General features: G+C 36.0%; 1 protein-coding gene across 1 annotated transcript in view; it reads right to left on the reverse strand.

Moving 5' to 3' along the window:
* The window catches only part of LOC125231053 (synaptotagmin-15-like), a 129916-nt gene that overhangs the window by 102950 nt on the left and 5276 nt on the right, over positions 1-21690 (reverse strand). Inside the window, exon 2 of the mRNA XM_048136397.1 lies at positions 2928-3092. Coding sequence (XP_047992354.1) covers positions 2928-3072 — 145 coding nt within the window. The 5' untranslated portion in view covers positions 3073-3092. The remainder of the gene's footprint in view (positions 1-2927; positions 3093-21690) is intronic.

Raw genomic sequence — 21690 nt, forward strand, 5'->3', positions numbered from 1 at the left:
GTAGCATTCGGATCCCAGCAGTCGCGACCCGGCAGCCGCTGCCCAGCAGCCGCGACCGGGTCGCGCCGCACCGCTTTATGCGATAGTTTCCGACGCAAGCGACCGAGCAGCGCGGCCCGGCGCGACTGCTGGGATCCGAATGCTACCTTAAGTCGTCACTAATGGGTTAAGGTACCCAGAAGGCTGGCCGCATAGCCCCGCTGGATATCTATGTTGATCCGCTGAGTGAAATATTGGCCAGATCGTCATAGAGGCGGCAATTTAACCCTTAAATGCATGATTTTTTTCTTTTAACTAGAAATTAATAATGTGATAGACAATGGTTTTCTGACTCTAGGAAAAATAATAAAAAAAATATTTAACATCGATTTTAATACTAAATCAGTGTTAGAAGTAAAATTGGCTAAATCTTACTTATATAAATATATAATTACTAGTAAAATTTATAAGAAAACTTTTACTACTATTAAAAAGGTACACTATTTGAGAAACCCCTATGATAAAATGATTAAACATAAAATAGTTACTAACTCTGAAAAAATCTGCCTGAACCATGTACTAAAAATCACCATCATCCAGTTTTTTCACACTTTTCCGCCATTTTTTCTTAAATAAAAACATTATTTCCAACCATTTAAGAAAAAATGGCGGAAAAGTGTGAAAAAACTGGATGATGATCCTACAGATCTAAGAAAAATAAATAAAAAAGTCCAGCTTATATTTTGGCTAGTTTATTAAAAAATACATGCATTGTAGCCAAATGGCAACAATATGCATTTAAGGGTTAAAATTGAGTTTAAGTAATTTCATTAGTTCGAAAAAATTAAACATTATAAATGATAGTTTGCTTATATGACAGTTAAAATTCCATTGAAACAATATATGAGTGTGTTTAGTAAAACGTCCCACTTTGTTGGTTATCATTAAGGCGAGATTTGCATACTTTCATCTTTATATGAATAAACTGACAAAGCGGCTTTATAGCAATCGACAAAGTGGGACATTTTTCCGTGCACACTCACATAATTATGAACTTCTCAATGTACATTGGGTGGCAAAAGGATTAAGATGCTGAAAAGGTAGGTAGGTAATATAAAGATACCATGAAATTTCATATTTATGGTAAGAGACAACGTGTCGAGACTTTTTGGTTGATAATATCATTCAATTTAAGAGCCTGTAAAATAATTTAGGTATATCTTGAAAATATTTCGGCTACGATATTATTGCTTCATAATTTAATGTTCGAACGTAATTCCAATGAATTATTATTAAGAGCACTCAAACCCCTTGTGCTATAAATTTGAATTAAATTTGTATTGTTCGGTTAGAATGAATTGCCTACGTTTTAAAAGGTTGTTATTGAATTCTATAGCTTTAATTTTAAATATAAGTGTAACGTAATGTAACAATATGGACTGTTATGTCTGAAATAAACGAATACAATACAATTAAAAGTTTTCTCATCATAAAGCTTACAAAGCGAAAAAACTTCTGAGCATAAATATGGCTTTATTTTTTAATCACAAGTGCAATGAAATAACTGCTTACTTTGAAACATTGTTTTAAACTTTCAAGATATTTACACATAAATCTATATTGTATAATCTTAAGTTTTAAATTAAAGCCACATTTAACGCAATAAATGACAAATCTAATGAATAACTTAAATATTCATCACGTCCTATTTTGAAAATTGAGAAAACATTGAATAAAATATAAAAACTTTACTCCTGCGGTGTCATGTCATAATACACTGGCAGCATTTCCTAGCACAAATGATTCTGTGAACGAAGAAGCTGCCAGCTCTGCGGTCACCGCTGAGTTTAAAGTTGCTCCCAAAGTTTCAAGGATATGGCATGGCCAATATGGCCATGACCCGATCTGGCGCCCTGCCGGCCTAGCCAAAATGACAATCGTTGACGCTAGACGCCGATCGAAACGCAGTCTGGCTCTGTCGCGCCAATACGGAAGAGCGGTAGTGATAGCTACGATTACTCGATATTATCGTAAGCGTTTGTGCATTTGAAAAAGAGAGACCGGTCGGACGGCCAATGCTGCGCTTTAAAGATTGCGTGAAGCGTCACATGGTCACATTTGATATTCCATGCAACCAATCGCAGCGACTGGCCGAAGACCGACCCACGTGGCTCCGTGTTGTCCATGACGGTAAATCCAAGAACGACAATGCCTGGTTCTCCTGCTTAAATCATAAACGCATGAGGCGTCACGAGCAGGCCTCTAACCTCCGCCCATCTGGGGGAGCATACACCTGCCGTGTGTGCGAACGAGGGATCCTCTCTCGAATTGGGCTATACAGCCACGAACGTAAGTGTCACAAGGATGCTGCTTGAATAATCTGTTATAGAGGCCTGTTATTTGTGCATTTGACTACGTAGGTACCCTAGCAATGAGTTTACGAGTTTTCTACGACACCATAGGGACAACCCGAAACATCGGAGGTAAATTTAAAACTTGATTCGCGATTAAGTCCCGACCTACTTTTTTTATATACGAGTTTGCTGTTTAATGGTTTTTCTTTGCCAACTCGTTTAAATTTTTATAGCTGATTGCGATCTAATTTTCTAACCTTTTCCTATCCCGACTGTGTTAATTTAATTTCATAGTTTATAACAAGATCACTTTCATATCCATCGATTGAGAATGTGTGTGCGTATCTACAATGATTTTATAGGTGTTTAAGAATCTCGTACAAGCTTGGCCGTCTATCTTCCCGTACAAAAAATAAATAATGCAATATTATTCTAAAATTACTTACTTCTGAAAACTCAGTATATTGCAAGTACAAAGGTATAGAACAATCAAGCAAAAGAGCTTTCAGCTTCCTCGCTCAACGTATAAGCATTGCGATTCAGTGGGGAAATGCTGCCAGCAACTCTCAAGTTACCTACATAGAACTCTCGTACCTCTATTATTATATTCGTCCTGGTCTGTCAACGACTCCTGAGGGTCAACCGGTGGCGCATACCAGGGCCTCCTGGAGTATATTTTCTTCGTGTTGACCGCCCGCACCTCACCACCATTCCAGCCTGACGGGGGCAGGCTTAACATCTCTTATCATCTGATGATACCTGTCGACAAGGAAAATGCAAGTTTAAAATTAGGCGAAGACATGAATACTCTTTAAAAGGTACACGGCTTTTGGCTGATGAAGTAGATTCTAGAGTTTCGGAGATATATATAACCGATCAACGGGGCTGGGTAAAGCAGAATAATGGGACCTTTTGCCCTCTCATCACTGGCTCAAGGTTTTTTTTTGGCTTAAAGTTTCTGGCCAGGGACTTATTGATATTCACCTCCTAACTAGCCCAAAGTTACAAAGTCAAAAGTTGCATGCCTTGCATAAAATATCTCTCTATAACTTTTTATTACTTGATATAAATATAATGTCAATATCTCTCTTTTCCTGGCTACAATTGTGGAAGAACCTGCCAGACTACTCTTAAGACCATAGATCTTCAGGTTGTATTAATTTAATGTTTTTCTTCAGAACCTTTGCTGGATAAGAACCCGTGTTTTCTATTTTTTGTATTTTAAATAATAAAGCAACTTATTTATTTATTTAAGCCATAAAAATATAAAAGTTCCTTAAATGACGTCTTAAATAGGTAAGTACTTGTACGACGTACGTACCTACACGTTACAACCTTAAAGGTATGTATGTATCTATTTGTTATCAACAAATTATCTGTACGTGCATATAACAAATTTATTATAGGATTATGGTATCTTCTTCGAAGGCGAAGTTACGTACGTGCCGACAAACTTGCTAAACATTACGGAATGTAGTTTGCGCACTTTATTCTTTGAACGTACAATAAAGGTTGCAGGGTAGGTACCTATTTGTTGGTCAGAAAATTTAATCTTATCTGGCCTAGCATTAATATTGTCAACAATGTGTTCCACATGTCCTCAATTTCCTGATAGATTAATCGGCTTAATAGGGGTTTAGGGGTTAAGACATGTTCCGCGCCGCTTTTACATTGATTAGGTTTTTAATATTTTCCTTAAAGCTCAATTTGTTAAAGTATTCTTATTCCAAATTATTTACAAAATTCAGGAAAAAGAATAGACGTCCTCTGACATTGTGTCATAAAAATAAAATATGTAGCTATAATATTCAAGGAAAAAACAAAGCGAGATGAAAAAAGCGGCGCAATAGCAAATTTCCGAGATACACAATCGTTACTCCGAGTCCCCTGTTCGTCATAATCAGTCCTTTTGTTGTCGTTTTTTTCTTCTGAAAAGCAAATTGCAAGGATAATATAATAAATAATTATAAGTCTGAATAGTACATTACGATACAAGTGCGTAAAAAAGGAAGTTTGAAACGAGTGGCGATAAATTAAAACACGACCGAAGGGAGTGTTTTAAATCGACACGAGTTAAGAATTTCCTTTTCGCACGTGTATCGTACAACATTTTTCAGTACAGATGAGCCTCTGAAGTTTCGACCTGACATATAATGAACCACTTCTCGCACTAGTGCGTAAAAAAAACACCATCTGTACTGAAAAATAATTATCGGCTGGAGCGATGTAGGTAGTGTAAGTGATGTAAGTGATTTAATTTTTTTTTATTTTTGTATGTCCAGAGATTCTCCTCTATTTTTACCCGCCGCCCCAAATCTCAAAGAAAGGTGGTTCTCAATTCATCTGTATGTTTTTTTTTTAATTTATTTTTAATGTTTGTTCCACGATATCTCCGTCGTTACTGGACCGATTTTGAAAATTGCATTTACGTTCAGAACAGTGACATTTGGTGCAGTGGAACTTCTGATGATGATTAGGACGGAACTCCTCAAAACTGAACGGCACACTTATAGTGACTTTGGTATTTTTATAAGAACAGCATGCATTTGAGTTCAGAACAGTGACATTAATTTGTTATGAGATTTGTTATATTTGTTAAGCATATTGAGTTTTCAAGTCAAATTTTGTCAAGCTTCGATTTCTTATAATCGGATTCATGAGGAATTGAGGAAACTCCTGAAACCTTAACGGTATACGTGTATTCATTTGTGTTTCCATCAAATAATTAAAGATTTACTTTAAAAGCAGTTTTTAAAAATACCTCTTACACATTTCTACATAATCCAACATTCGCAAGTACCTTTCACCAGAACAGTTCACAGTTCTTCTTTGTTCTTAAAAATTATTTTGGTTGCAATTCTTAAGCGATTCTCTTGAAATGAGTATTCTTACCAGATTTAATGATACAATATTTTCTTGTCGATCCAGTGCTTGGAAAATATTTCAAATACGGAATTTGCCATAAAATACTATAAGCGCCTGAATTGATGACCGAAATAAGAATGAATAGGTGAGAAATTCCCGAAAAGTTTGTACATTCGGATCACGTCTCCGATTTTGATACAAATTGGTAGGCTGATAGAGTCCATGATGCTAAGCAAGATCCACTAGGTTTCTCAAAATTTCCCAAACAGTTTGTATGAAACTTTCCTTTTTTATTAACGAAAATGTATAGAAATCTGGTAACAAAAAGGAAGGTTTCATACAAACTACCTGGGACATTTTGGAAAACCTAGTGGATCTTGCTCAGCATCATGGTTCAGCATCAGCCCATGTACAAACTTTTCGAGAAGGTCAACAACAGTTCACAGAGTAGTTAGTTACTCGTATAATATTATTCCGAACAACAGTATTCATCGTAAGGTCACGTAAATTCTTTCGTCGACCAACGATGTTTGAAATTATTCCATCCATCTTAAGTGTAACCCATTTGTCAACTTTTTTCAAGGCCTGCTTCCTAGCCAAACTGACAATCGTTGACGAATGGTCGAACGAAAACTAGCTTTGTCGTGCAAATATGGACGAGCGATAGAGAGAGTTAGCTACGATGCGCTACGGAGCGTAAGCAACTGTGACGTCGATTAGTTACACTGATGCGGTTATTTTGCAAATAAGGTTCTGTAAGAACTTGTATTTTTCCTTGTTACCAGTTTTCCTTTTTCACGTCTCAAGCAATTACCTTTATAAATATGACAGGAAAGGCAGCTGAAAAGTGAAACACTATTATTTTTTAAGGTAGGCCGCGTAATGAAAATTAATGTTCTCTTGTTAATTAAGCTTTTTAGGTATTATGGAACGTCTCTGAGTTCGCTCATTTATTGAGAAAAATATTCATTTGGCTGTCTTTTTTTCAAAGTATGTCGAGATCAGGAAGGGAAATAAATAGGTAAATAATGAATAATGAATATAATACAGTACCTATAATTATAATAGGTACATAGCGTCTCAATAGAGTTGTCCTTATTTCATCAGTTATGTTTTACTACAGGGCATCTGCTTTTTTTATGATATAGGCAACAAACGAGCAGCAGTGATCGCCGCCCATGACCTATGAACATAAGCAACATCAGGGGAGCCACTTTGAACCAAGTTTTGAAAACCCTAAATACGCAGCGTCTTGACAAACCCCCATGTCACAGTGTAGCGCAAGGGGAACACCTCAGAAGGTAGCTCATTCCACAACTTGCTTGTTCTGGGCAAGTACGAGCGAGAGGCCCGTTTGTTGTTGGTTTGTAATAAATATTTATTTCCAATAAAAATCATTTATTTTTGCATTTCATTGGGCTTTGGAAATGTTGGCCCTTCATGGCTATTATTTTTATATCTGTATATCTGTAATCACTGTATTTTTAACCGACTTCAAAAAAGGAGGAGGTTCTCAATTCGACTGAATGTTTTTTTTTTTTTTTTTTTTTTGTATGTATGTTACTCGATATCTCCGAGAATCGTGGACCGACTTTCAAAATTTTTTTTTTGATCGAACGGGTATAACCCCGAGATGGTCCCATTGGCACCAAGTCAGGGTCTGATGATGGGATCTTGGAGAAATCGAGGGAACTCTTCAAATGTTATAGGCACATGTAATGTTTTTAGTGTATTTTTCAAAGGTACACCAGTATTTACGCCTGACGGTAGTAATTTTATGTGGCTGAGCTGATGATGGAAGGTCAACTCCTCAATGGTTAGGAGTTAAAGGATAATTCTTTCACTACTGTACATATATTCGGACTGATACATATAATATCACTAGGAACCACTAAAAATCAACAAATAAATTAACTTTTTAACAAAAAATAAAACCGCCTTCAAAAATAAGCGCGTTACAAAACACGGAGAAACTAAAAAGCAAAAAATAATAAACCTTTGAATTCAGATTTCTTATCGTATTGCAATAATCTAAACATCCAAATTATAAACAAATCAATTATTTTTGGAGTCGGTACCAGCCCGTGTATGGTTGGGTGGGGCAAACAGGCAATAGCAAGGCGACGAACAGGTCTGGTACCGACTACAAAAATAATTGATTTGTTTATAATTTGGATGTTTAGATTATTGCAATACGATAAGAAATCTGAATTCAAAGGTTTATTATTTTTTGCTTTTTAGTTTCTCCGTGTTTTGTAACGCGCTTATTTTTTCTACTAGTGTCTCTCCTGAAAATTAACAAATCTTCTCAACATTAGTTATTTCTTCGGGATTTTCTCTTTCCGGGTTTTCTACTTCATCACAATCAGCCAAAGTCCATTGGAGCCTATGTAATCGTATCTTCAGTAAAAATGTGTATTTATTCCCGCATCCTTTTAACTTGGTCGGGTCTGTTAATACGCATTAGTTTTAGTAGAACCCATTCGGTCAGAAGTTTTATTGTTATGTGCTTCTTTCTCTTGATATCTGAGTACCCTTCGCAACTAGTATGGTAGGTACCGCTTAGTTATCAATGGTTACGTTTTCTATAGCCTAGGCTGTATGTTGAATAAGTTAGTCAATAAGATTATCGTTTATTTTGCATTACCTATAGATTGATTGGTTAAGTACAGTCGTGTAGTTATATATGTTTACACCCTGTTTTTATTGAATTCCGTTAACTTTAAGGGAAAACTCTTCAGTTCTAATACAATCAATTTCTCTAAGAAACTAGCCTCTTAACTCTTACGGTTATCGAGTTACTAAAAAAAATTTACTGAACACGTGTGTGGCATCCCTTACCACTTCCTAATGTTATTTGTTTTGACATGTGCCGTCAAACACTTGACAATGACTTTAATGTTAGGATTAAGGTCCTCTCACACTAATTAATCCATTTATTATGTATGGAAACGTAAAAAAATGATTTTTTTTCGAATTTAACAAATGCGATATACAGGGTGGTTCCTGATGATGAACCTAACTGCGTGTCGAATTTAATGGAAAACAAAAAAAACACGGTGTATATATATTATAAAGGATTCAAATTCGGTTGGATGTTGGTCGAGTTTTGGATAAGATAAAACTCGAAAATGAATCGAATCTACAATTTGCAGTATTTTTCACCAACATTCTGTGTTTTTTCGAGGAAAGCCGTAGAGCAGTACCTATGAGACGTGACCTACTTTATCATCCAAACCAATCCCCTCGACAAATTAAAGCTCGTAAACCCGTTTGGATTATAAGATGGATCGTTCGCCTAAATACACCAAACTCGTTACCTTATGCATGACTAGGGTTTGATGATGTCTATTGAGTCAATTTCAGAATCGTGTATCTAGTCAAACAGAACTTAGGAAAAGAAACCTTTGACAGTGTACAGAAAGGAACAATTTTCAGTACCTTTACCATGGAGTCGTCGTAATAAAACCTTGTCAATAGTCGGAGTTTCCTTGTCCTGGGTCCTAACCAACGTCACAATTGCTTACGCTGTAGAGCTAGTCCCTGTCGCTCTTTTGTAGTGGCGCGACAAAGCCAGAGTTTCATTCAATCGCCACGTAGCGTCACGATTATTATTTTGGCTAAACCGACAGGTGGCGTTGACACGTGAGGTGAGGACTTGAGGAGTGTGCGGGCGTAATGATAAATGGATAAAAAAGTATTTTTAGGCAAATCATGTGAAGAGGAAAACGTGATAGACGTAACAGATCATAAAAACAGTTTAGCCATGGATTTTATCAAATAATCGCCTGTGTGGTGACGGGTTAAGAATTTCACCACCCCCTTTCTTCCCGTGGGTGTCGTAGAAGGCGACTATGGGATATGGGTTAAATTGTGGTGTAGGAGAGAGGCTGGCAACCTGTCACTGCAATGCCACAGTTTCGTTTTCTTTTAACCCCTTATTTGCCAAGAGTGGCCCTGAAGCTTTAGTAGTTTCATGTGCTCTGCCTACCCCTTTATGGGATACAGGCGTGATTGTATGTATGTATGTATGTATGTTTATCAAATACTAACCACCTTATTCATAAACTTTCACTAAAGTTATCAAGCCGATAAGTTCGTTTGTCTCTTTCTATCACACCTTTACGTCGGAAAGGGACAAACGAAAAAAAAAAAAATAATAAATAAATAAAACGTTTATTCAGAACGTAAAGCTTAACCCTATTACATGTCTTCTGCCAAACCACTTTGTGGTTTGTTGGCAGACGAGGCTCCCATACACTTATCAAGCTAAAATACCTCGTAGTTTTTAGATATATGTATAATATTTATATATTTAATTTTAACAACTTGATAACTTTAGTGAATGTTTATGAATACGGGGGTAAGTAAATAAAGCAATGGTTTGGATCATTTTAAACCGTACCATCTTACAGATAATTATATTATGTGTCGGTAATATTTATATGTTTAGTCTTAATTTTTTGTAAACGAAGCACAGCCTTGTTCTGGGGAAAATCAGCTTAAAAGCTTTGTAAAGCGTCAATACGGCTATCTTCCCGATAACAAGTAAAAACCCACTTTCTTAGTCCATTTGGTTCCTAACTAAGTTTGAGTTTGTCCAGATACACAAAGTTTTATTTCTGGAAGATTCTATCCCTAAGCGGATAGCGGGAGGTTTAATTTTGCGAGTTTATTCTATTCATTTTTATAGTAAAGGAAAAAATGGAAAAATTTACGCTTCCGGCGGGACTTGAACCCGCACCATTTTTGCAATCCGTGCAATGCTCTTACCAATTGAGCTGCGGAAGCCACGCCGTTCCATTTTTTCCTTTAATATAAAAATGTTTAGAATCGTTAGCAGACGTTTCTGCTTAATAAAAATTTAAAAATTTAGTTTATTCTATTGCTTGTTTGTGGAACTGGTAAAAGTTAGCGAAACCTTTTGCACTTAAACCTTGAAAATCTAGCGGAAGCGAAATAAAAATAAAATCTTTTTTGCGTACCTACTTTAAAAGTAAGTATACCATTTTATAAGGTAAAATATCCCTTATTTAAATAACTAGCTTTGATAGAAACGCGGTAGGTATAATTCTATGCAAATCACGTTCATTTTCTTTATACCAAATTAGTGAATAGCTAGCAGTGGCTAGCCACTAGGCGATTTTCGCTCCTTAACCAGATAAACTGCGATTTCCGTGTGGTGTTTCGCGTACCTGTATAAAAAAGCGTACAATCACAGATGTCATATATACCATAGATCAAGCAAACGTATCTACTTAGCGTGTCAAATGAACTCAGTGAAATTCGCAGCTTTCGGGCGTCAATTTTTGTGAAGTCAACCAAAACATAAAAAATGCCTCGTTACGTGATATTCAGTTGCAACAACACAAAAATTATGAACAAAAGCATATTTAAAATTACAGGCAAGAATCAACTTCAGTACAAAATTTGACACGCTCGGCCCCTATACAAATATATGAATTTGTTTCTTCTATCTAAATTAAGTTCTGTGCGTACAATTTATTTTTATACTCATGTAAATACATAAACAAAGCATTTTTCTAAAAACCTCACAAATTAAACACTTTGAGTGGGTACGTATACTCGTGCAATGTTTTTTTTACTTCAATGTTTATTTTAGAAAATCAAGAGCGTGTGTATACAATTAAGAACGCTTTGATAGTTCGTTTATTGGAGCATGCTAAACTGAACTAGTTTTTCAATATAAAATTTATGAAGTTTAAAACATATAATAATAGAAAATAAATCATCAAAGAGAATTTGCATCTATTTAAAATAAATTGTTTTTCTCAAACATGCAATGAAATATTGTCTTTACGTTCCTTAAAATGGGCTGGGAAGTATCGCTTTTTGGGCGCAACAACTCGAGAGGACTGTAAAGGGATTTCATATTATTTTTTTAGGCCTGCAAAGTAACTTTTTTTTATAAAATATTATCCTTTAGAGCATTTTTTATTTATTTCATTTATGTTTGAGAAAAGCACTATACATGCCTCGGCGTGAAAACGGATTCCCGGCCTCGTATCCCTATCCGTATATACCCATTTGGCCGTAAATCCTCATTTTCCCGGCCTCTGATGTAATGTACTATTGCTTTTATTTTATTTCTATTCAAAAGGAGTATTTTTTCTTTACCGCCCAAGAACTGTTTCAGCACTATAAAAGAAGCACTTGATTTGAGATCCTTTTTGTAAGTCCATAAAAAATCCCATTCAAATAATAAAAACGAACTGTAAGGCAACGTTTCATCCGATGCCGTCCGGAGATTGTCGCCATAATCGCCGTTGTCTTGCTCAGTAGAAATGAAAGGAAAGTCGTCGGTGGCTGGCGATGATAAGATTTTGAGGATTCAAAACGAAATGGCCGAGAAAAATGCATGAAAATTTAAATTTAAACAACTGTGACAATTGTTTCACTTGATGAAATAAAAATTGAAACTCTAGAAAGTTAAATTATGGCTGTTGACAAATTTATGGTTATTCCTTTGGTGTTGGTGTTTTTTTTTTGTGTTTCAATCGGTGGCAAAGTTTGTTTAATCTTCGTATCAAACCCTCGAACGCTTGATTATATTTATAATATATATAAAAAGCTAATAACAAATTTAGTCCATTTAATCAATTATTATTTTCAATATTCTTACGTTAATAATAATAGTAGTAGGAGTAGTAAGTAATCACTGTAGAGGTTTGTCAATATAAAATTAACATAATATTAAGTCGTATGTAAAGTAGTGTAAAGTAAAGTAGGTATGTAAGCATGAATATCAAGAAATTAGTTTACCTTGAAATTGTATTATTGTACATTTTTTATCTCATTTATTTTAGATTTTAATGTTAATATAAATAAATGCTTTAATATGTCGAATATCTATACCTATAGATCTCCTAAGAGCTGTCAGTTCAATATATCTTTTCTTATATAACCGTCAGCATCAGGTGGGTCTCCCCTGCCATGTAAATGTACTTATATTTAATGTGGCATCCCTTTCTGTCTGTCAATTCCAGAATTTCAGGACGACCATGTCTATTTTAGGTTTATACCGACTGAATGTCCAAGTCACGCAAGATTAATAAATGTACTAGCTTTTGCCCGCGGCTTCGCTCGCGTTAGAAAGATACCAAATGTAGCCATGTCACTCTCCGTCCATTCAACTATCTAAACTTAAAAAATCACGTCAATTCGTCGCTCCGTTTTGCCGTGAAAGACGGACAAACAAACAGACTCACACACTTTCCCATTTATAATATTAAAATAATTAGTATGTATAATAAGTTTATAATCTATAACCAATGGAATTTTATACCAAGCAGCCGTCAGGAAAGTTTTTATCGTTGATTGTACTTTTTTCCTCACAGACAACTAACCTATCTACTTATCAATTTCATTCTGAAAACCCCAAACACCATTACGACCTTGTTTTATCACAGAGTTACTATGGTTACATGTCATTTGCGACAACGATCGTTACTTATAAGGAGATTGACTGGCAGAGATAGACTACGTGACTCCTTATCATGATAAGTTCAGTTTGACAGTTTGAATACCTTCTGTATGCAGTACATATTATCTAATGTTAGTTATAGTCGACGTTCTATGCTTGCCTTGGCACAACTTGTGGAGCTTCAAAGTTGCACAGTGCGGTCAAAGTTTGAAATGCCGGTTGCATAAACACAAGTTCCTATCGAATCTTATTTCTGTTAGGTGCACTGAAGGCGTTGGTATCAGCTTTCTGTTTATGAGACAAGTATATAGATCAAATTTTAATTTTAAAATTGGATTCTGATGCAATTTCCCAGGCCATTGTAAAATAGTCGATCAGTAAGTTGAGTTGTTTATCAACGTTATAGTCACTATTACATGAATCTTCGCGTACAGTAAAGCCTGACAAGATTTTATTTGGTCCTGAAACACTGTCCCTACAAACCGCTTTCATATGGCAATAATGTGCCGACGTCATATGTAATGGGGACAGCGTGTACTGATTTCCCGTCAATATTTATAGAAAATTAAAACATGGTTTTAGAGAATCAAAATTTAATAAGCAAGGTTTTAAGACTCGCTAGGTACTTCATTTCGCACAGTCTGAAATCCATAAATCTTGTACCTTAATCGAAGTTATCGAGGTTTATTTTCTTTTTGCGTGGGACCTTGTTCTGTACTGGTGGCAGTTATGGAACGGCCTCCTTAATTCTAAAAATATTTTTCACGGCAGAGCTACAGGCACCTTAAATACTCGTAAGAACAAAAAATATATTAGGCTAAACGCGAAACCAACTAATCAATACAGGAGAACCGCACTATAAACTGTCACATCAACCATGCAACCGATTTCAGAACATTGGTATCGAAATGCTGTGAAATCCTTCATCCTTTTTTAGGGTTCCGTAGTCAACTAGGAACCCTTATAGTTTCGCCATGTCTGTCTGTCCGTCCGTCCGTCCGTCCGTCCGTCCGTCCGTCCGTCCGTCCGTCCGTCCGTCCGTCCGCGGATAATCTCAGTAACCCTAAGCACTAGAAAGCTGAAATTTGGTACCAATATGTATATCAATCACGCCAACAAAGTGCAAAAATAAAAAAAGGAAAAAAATGTTTTATTAGGGTACCCCCCCTACATGTAAAGTGGGGGCTGATATTTTTTTTCATTCCAACCCCAACGTGTGATATATTGTTGGATAGGTATTAAAAAATGAATAAGGGTTTACTAAGATCGTTTTTTGATAATATTAATATTTTCGGAAATAATCGCCTCTAACTTTTGAACCATATGTTTAAAAAATATGAAAAAATCACAAAAGTAGAACTTTATAAAGACTTTCTAGGAAAATTATTTTGAACTTGATAGGTTCAGTAGTTTTTGAGAAAAATACGGAAAACTACGGAACCCTACACTGAGCGTGGCCCGACACGCTCTTGGCCGGTTTTTTCTTGTACGTAATTTATCACGTTCAGTATAATTATTTTCACTTTTATTATTATTATTTTAGGCAAAAATGCGACGAAACCGTTAGAAAATTTAAAATATTTACTTCTTGTTTACATCACTGACACTCGATGACTTTCGATGACGGGTGTCAAATAATCCTTGCCAGTAAAATAAATTAGTTCAGCTAAAAATCTGCAACGTGGCGAGGGTCAAATAAAAATTTGTCAGGCTATTGGCTACGTGCACGACAATTACGCCCACTACTATGTGAACTTGAAGTGGAAAATGACAAAAAATGACATGTAAACAAACATTATATTTTAACGATTTTTCGTTAATTTTAAATAAATCGAATAACAAGAGCTACTATTTCAAGTGTAATTTAGGTAGATAGATTATAAAGACATGGATATAATACCAAAAATCAGTTTCCAAAGCATTACTCACGGTATAAACTTCCAACCCCAGACTACAGAAAGAGTCAATAAATTGGTGCTGGCAGGGCATACAAAGAATCTTGAAGAACATAGGAGTAATGGTACAAGTTCTTCGAGCTAGTGATATGGTATTCGCTAAACCTCCGTCCCGTTAATGCCATATAAAACAAATCTAAACGTAAGTACCTATTAGTCATGTCCGCGGCCGCAGAAATATCCGACACGGGCCTATTCCCAGGCTAGGCCTGAATCTTTAAGCATAATCTTTTACGGTAGGAAAAATACTAACAGCGTATTGAACAATATTAGGTAAACAAAGCTTAAATATAATTTATTATAATGGTTTGTTTTGACATGTCACTTAAGTTTTCTTTTCACCGTAGCTATCCATTTAGTTCTTTGATCCAATTTCCAGTGTGCTCTAAGAAACGCATAGAACGTGCAACGACTATTTATGCCATTATTTTTACAATTAACAATGAAACTACATTGATGCCCTATCAAACATTACACATTGTATTATATTTTATGAGTTTTGATAGATGACAACCACAAACAGTGTCGATTTTGACCACCGCAAGCACTGCGATCGCTTTGCTTACCCCCTCTATGCACTTCGCACGAAGCCAATACCACAGTATAACAAAGAGTACTATCGTACAGTATGGCCACTTCTGCTCCCCGCTGAAAGTGCCGTCCACTTTCACGATTTTTACACATATTTAAAATTGCAAACGGGACCCCTCTCAGTTACCTGACAGTTACCGCCTGTCAAAAACGCGAACAGTCAACCTGTCATATCTCACTCATACAAGCATGGTACACGTTCACCTACACGAGCTTAGAATGTGTGCTAGGAAGGCGCCTCTTTCATATATTTGATCGCCAGTGTCCGAGATGTGCCAATACATATAAAAACCGTATATAATTAGGACGTGTGTCACTTAATCCCGACTTGTGTTGGTTGTAAGCGGTTTTCATAGCCTGTGACACATGTGCATCGCCGACCCTAACACTTAGCACCCTCGTAGAGATTTGGCAACTTTACCGAAATAATTCATATAAAATTTATATCACAGTCAATTGCCCATAATATACACAAACCTTTTATCAATTGTGATTAATTAGAATAAGTTTCCTTGTGCGGTTCTTGCCCTCCAGCACTTAAAGTTTCTTTAAAACAATTTGGATTATGTATACATTTATTTACTAGTACATAACCTAAAATAACTTGAGTTCGGAATTTCACTAATCAGTTTCCGCGCGTTCTTGTTAAGGCCCGAAGCTTGCCGGTAAACAACGTGGATTACTGTCTTTATGTACTTTGAGTAAAATTAAGGTAATATTTACATATAAATCTGTTCGTTAGGAATTTTATCTAACCGGAGAAATGAGTAAAGAAAAATGTTCCATTTCTTCATGAAAAAGAAATATTCAGAATTCTACAACAGGTACATACATATTTACTTCAGGAACATAAATACGACAGTGGTTGTTACTCGTGTAAATAAACTCTACTAATGGATAACAAAAAATACCTTTTGCAGTGGAAAAACAAAAGGACCTTTGCAATGGAGACAGAAAACATCAGTCAATCCAATGCTGTTTTTTGAATTGTTAATATAAATGGGCTTACTCATGAGTCGAGTTAAATATGGTAGTCTACGATGGAGCGAGTAAAGGTGCCTGTTGAATGTTGGCTATGTATGTATAGATATAGATACTATAGATACAATACCCACCCAAAAAACGTTCTACTACTCATAACCCCTGCCCCTACCTAATTGCTTCGGGTTAACGAACGTAAAGGAAACTAAATAAAGGAAAGGTTTGAGTAATGTACACAAGTTAGCGGTCACACTAGCTAACCCAATTCTAACCTTACACTAAATACTTTTATCACATCTAAAGGATATCATTCAAATAAGTATCTTGCATTACACTCGTACTGACCCGTAATTTGTGTTGGTGTGAGCAAGACGCTCGATGACTAAATTATATCTTTTAGATATCGTTCTGATGACAACGCACGTTTTATCCCGCCAGGCGGCGCCTGTGCAAGTGTCTAGGTATAACACTGTCATTCAAATGTGTGTGAGAGAGAAAAATATCTTCTCGCTCTCGCGTATGAATTTTTTTATCTGTGCAATCAACTAATAAGGTGGCGCCATCTGTCATAACCTTTGAGTGTGCCTCCTCGTTGGCCTATTGTTAGGTTTTCTTTCGGCATTGACTTTGTTGATCGACTAACTAAACCGCACGACGACTTTTAAGCCTCCGCCACACATAAAGCGTTTTGATAGCGTAGCGTTAGCGGAGTACAATGATAGCGGTGCGCCGGCGCAATCCGCACTCGTTAGTTCCCGCCGGCGTCCGCTGGGCGCAACGCTAGCGTTCGTCCGGCGCACCGCTATCGTTGCGCTCCGCTACCGCGCCGCCTACGCTATCAAAACGCGCAGGTGTGGCCGAGCTTTTATCTTTCAAGTTTCAACTTGGTTTTATACTTATTGTAAATTGGCTTGTAAATAGTGTAACCTAGTTTTTTTAATCATAAATTAAAAGGCACAGAACAGAACTTAACATTCTTTTTTAATTGCGAACGCGACCAAATCTCACGTCAACAACTAAGTAATAAAAATATAATGAACTATGATATATGAATTCACCGCTTTCGGTATGACTTGAACCCGCGACCTTTGCAATCCATGCAATGCTTTTAGCCAACTGGACTGAGATACCAACTGAACCGAGATTACATTACATCACGAACTTCGCGATAGATTAACTGACGAGGTAACTAATCCATACATAACTAGTTTAGCTATGGAAATCCACTGTAGTTTAGTGATAATCAACTTAATCACAAAAGTAAGTAACAGATACATTTATAAAATTATAATTATTGATAGTTTACGATCCAAACATATGTTATAGTTTAGTATCTACACTAAAATGTAGATAAAAGGTTGACGACCGGTATGGCTCAGTCGGTAGTGACCCTGCCTGCTAAGCCACGGTCCTGGGTTCGAATCCCGGTAAGGGCATTTATTTGTGTAATGAGCAAAAAAGATATTTGTTCCTGAGTCATAGATGTTTTCTATGTATATAAGTACGTATTTAGCTATTTAAGTATGTATATCGTCGTTTAAATAGCACCCATAGTACAAGCTTTGCTTAGTTTGGGGTTAAGTTGATCTGTGTAAGGTGTACCTAATATTTATTTATTTGGTTTTTACATTAAAGTCCTTTAAGAAAAATAAAAATCAAACTATACACGCTCAATTATGCGTACATTTCGATTTGTGGTCTATTTTAAACCAACTAAGACGTCACAAAGGTACAATATAAAACAGGCACTATCAAAATCATCAAACTTTTAAACGAGCAATTCTTGTATATTTATTTATTTATTTATATATACCGACGATCTCGGAAACCGCTCTAACGATTTCGCTGAAATTTGTTATGTGGGGGTTTTAGGGGGTGAAAAATCGATCTAACTTATCCTTAGGTCCCGGAAAACGCGAATTTTCGAGTTGTCATGCGTTTTTCTTCGCGCGCCATCTCGTGTGCAGTAGTTGTACTGTTAAGACAGAATTCTTTCGGTCGATGTAAGTACTATTTATTGCAAAGACTAGATGGCGACACAGGTCAAGGCTAACACGAATATAAAAATACACTATTTGAGCTTTTGTGGCGAAACGCACGCCATCTCGTGTGGAGTAGTTGTGTCGTTAAGGCTGAGAATTCTTTCGTTCGATGTAGGTACTATTTATTTTTGAACTAGATGGCGACACATGTCAAGGATATGAAACAGAATCGAGCGAAGCTCGGTCGCCCAGATATTAAAAATAAAATAAACTGCAATCTTTCAAAGCATTATTCACCGAGACTAAAGCAATGTAAAATTAATTTCGGCAAACTAAGCTTATCCGACTAGAATATTTAAAGAGTCAAACTGTAAATATCTAAAGGTTAAACATACCCTTCAGGCCAGTTTAGGCACACGAAATCCGTTTACAAACCTGCTTTTCGGGCACAAAAGGGTTGTATTTTGCATTTCATTAGGATTTCACAGTTTCATTTTCTTTCAACCCCTTACTTGCCAAGAGTGGCACTGAAGCTTTAGTAGTTTCATGTGCTCTGCCTACCCCTTTATGGGATACAGGCGTGATTGTATGTATGTATGCATTAGGATTTCAATTTTAATCTTATAGGATGTAAATAGAATACCCATAGTCTAAGATTTATTTATGATACACCGGTAAACGGATTACGTGGGACGAACTACAGGTGCTATGTACATACATTTGAAGTTGATTTACTACACATTCAATAGGCTACTTGGCTCTTAGTCAAATCAGCTTCTTTTTAAGATCTGTCAAAACGAATTTGAACGACGTGGAACCTATGGAATTTATATGAAATTGAACTGAGTTTGATTGAACCAGCTGAATGTATACTTAAAGAAAAGGAAAACAAAGTACCTACTTAATAAATAAGTGGTCTTGGTATGTATTTTATATTTACTACTTATAGCAGTGTCAAAATTTTACTTGTGTGTTTGCTCAGGCATCTTTGCATCTGTAGTGTAAACAATTTTGAAGATGTTTGTAGATGAATTATGAAAAATGTTGTAGGGTAACGGACCCAATCATGAACAGTTTAAGAAAAAAATTCGCCTGTTTATGATATTTCACTGATAAATGTAAAAATTCTACCGCTAAGCGCGTTAAATCTTGAATGTCCTATCCTTCTTTTACATTTCAAGCGTATTGCAGAATAGATACTCCTATTGGTTTCTTCATAGTTAAAAAATTAAAACTAGGTGTTTTTTCTCCAATCATGGACGGCAGTTCTCCAGTAATGGATCCCCCATTATGGACAGTGAAATATGTTTAAAATTTTACTTTTAAAGCCAACTGAAACTCAATGAGTCAATGTTATATACCATAAATAAAATTAGTTTGGGTTATTTTAACATAAGATTGTTTCTTGTAAATTTTGGTTTTGTAAATTGTTCCTTGTCGATAATAGGAGGTATGCAGTTTTCAGGCTCCAGTAATGGACACTCGCAAAATAACGCTATTTCTTTATTTCTTTGGAGCAACAAACTAGTATGTTTTATACCTTATCTCATGCTTAATGCAGTAAGTAAAATTCATTCAAGTTTACACCGAGTATTATTTTTTTATTATTTTATACATGAACTCAACTCTCTAAGAACAAATTAAATTATTTTCATAGAAAATATTTTAACTTGTATTTTTTAAGTAGTAACACTACTATTATGTTATAAACATTAAATAACTCAACTCTCTTAGCAACATTGCTAAGAATTCGTCTTGATATTTTTTTCAATAAACTGGTGAATTTTACCTTGTCGCCAAATCCTTCAGAAATAACCGAATTAATTGAAACTTCAAAATTAAACAGCTCTACAACTCTAGTTTATGGTACATTGCCGTCAGTTTTTAGAAACTAATTTTAGATACTTATTTTTAAGGATTTGTATTTTTTTGTCCAGTCAGCAGCAGAAGTAGCGTAGCGGGCAAGGTGTTCAAAATTAACTTGACACGCTCTTATTGTCTTAAAAATAAGATCGCGTCAAGTTCATTTTGAACACCTTGCCCGCTACGCTACTTCTGCTGCTGACTGTCTATAATGGCATCACCGTCCATTATAGGGTATTTTACATTATCTATGTGTGTGTGTTCTCTGTTGAAATATGTAGAGGTAGATACCTACCTGTTCAGTCAGCTAGGAATATTGGGCCAATGGTAAACGTTTACAAACAATATTTACTCGTATGTTTGCTCTGTCCATAGGTTTACAGGCTCGATACAGCAAACAATGAAAATATACCCTATTTCCGGAGTATTTTTAAAAGCCGGAAGCAAGTAGCAAGTTTGCAAGGATAAGCTCATGCGAAGCGAAAAAATTTCAAATTTTTTTCTTCATTTAACGCAGTTAAATAAAATCAAATAGTAAGTGCTGAGCAATATTTGATTCTACAGCTATTTCAAGTGCTCCTCATATGATTTCAGTTGATTTTCCACAGTAATGGCCAATTCGAATGAAAGGATTTTATCTGCCATTCACGATCGACTTAGGTTATGAACATTCCATGTTTTGTCCATTGTAACATTCTCTTTATTTGTATAATATTGCAGTATACATAATCTTGTACTACGATAGTGACACACACTTGTACTACGATAGTACATCCTCCTTGCGTTATCCCGGCAGCATGGGGTCCGCTTTGACAACTAATCCCAAGATTTGGCGTAGGCACTAGTTTTTACGAAAGCGACTGCCGTCTGACCTTCCAACCCGAAGGGTAACTAGGCCTTATTAGAATTAGTCCGGTTTCCCCACGATGTTTTCCTTCACCGAAAAGCAACTGGTAAATATTAAGCGACATTTCGCACATAAGTTCAAATAAACTCATTGGTACGAGCCGGGTTCGAACCCGCGACCTCCGGATCAAAGGTCGCACGCTCTTACCGCTAGGCCACCAGCGCTTCTACTACTATACTACGACAGTACAATATAAGAAATATTGTTCTAAGGGAGAAATACAACAAAAGTTCGGTTTTTCTCACACTGCCGTCATATTATTCTTCCAATTTTATCACTTATATATACAGTGCGTAAACGTAATAAGGGCGATAAATGAAACCAGGCATATAATTCAATATTGTTATCATTAATTAAGAGGTGTTTTTGAGTTACTCTTAATTTTCAGCCCAAATTTTTGAAAAAATTCCCAGCAGCAATGTACTGTAAACGAGGTTGCGATGACAATCAATGACAACTTTCAACGAGCGTTTAACACGAGTGTGTTTGCATTACGTTGCGGGCCGAATTAATTTGTATGGATAAAAAAAAATATTTCAGTTTTAAGTAAAAGTTATCTAATTTCATTTTTTATGTCCTATACTCACCACCGTTAAGAGGTTCGCCCGTATTAGGTTTACACCCTGTATAGGATAAAGTATCCGTCACGCTTTGGCAAGTATGTCAGTGTGAGACAGATGTCTTATCCACGTGGATGAGTGATAAAATTAGAAGCATAATGCGCCGCGCCGGCTGACGAGTGACTATTTAAAGTACTTATAAGCCAAGA

This window comes from Leguminivora glycinivorella, chromosome 11, assembly GCF_023078275.1.
Source record: "Leguminivora glycinivorella isolate SPB_JAAS2020 chromosome 11, LegGlyc_1.1, whole genome shotgun sequence".
NCBI lineage: Eukaryota > Metazoa > Arthropoda > Insecta > Lepidoptera > Tortricidae > Leguminivora > Leguminivora glycinivorella.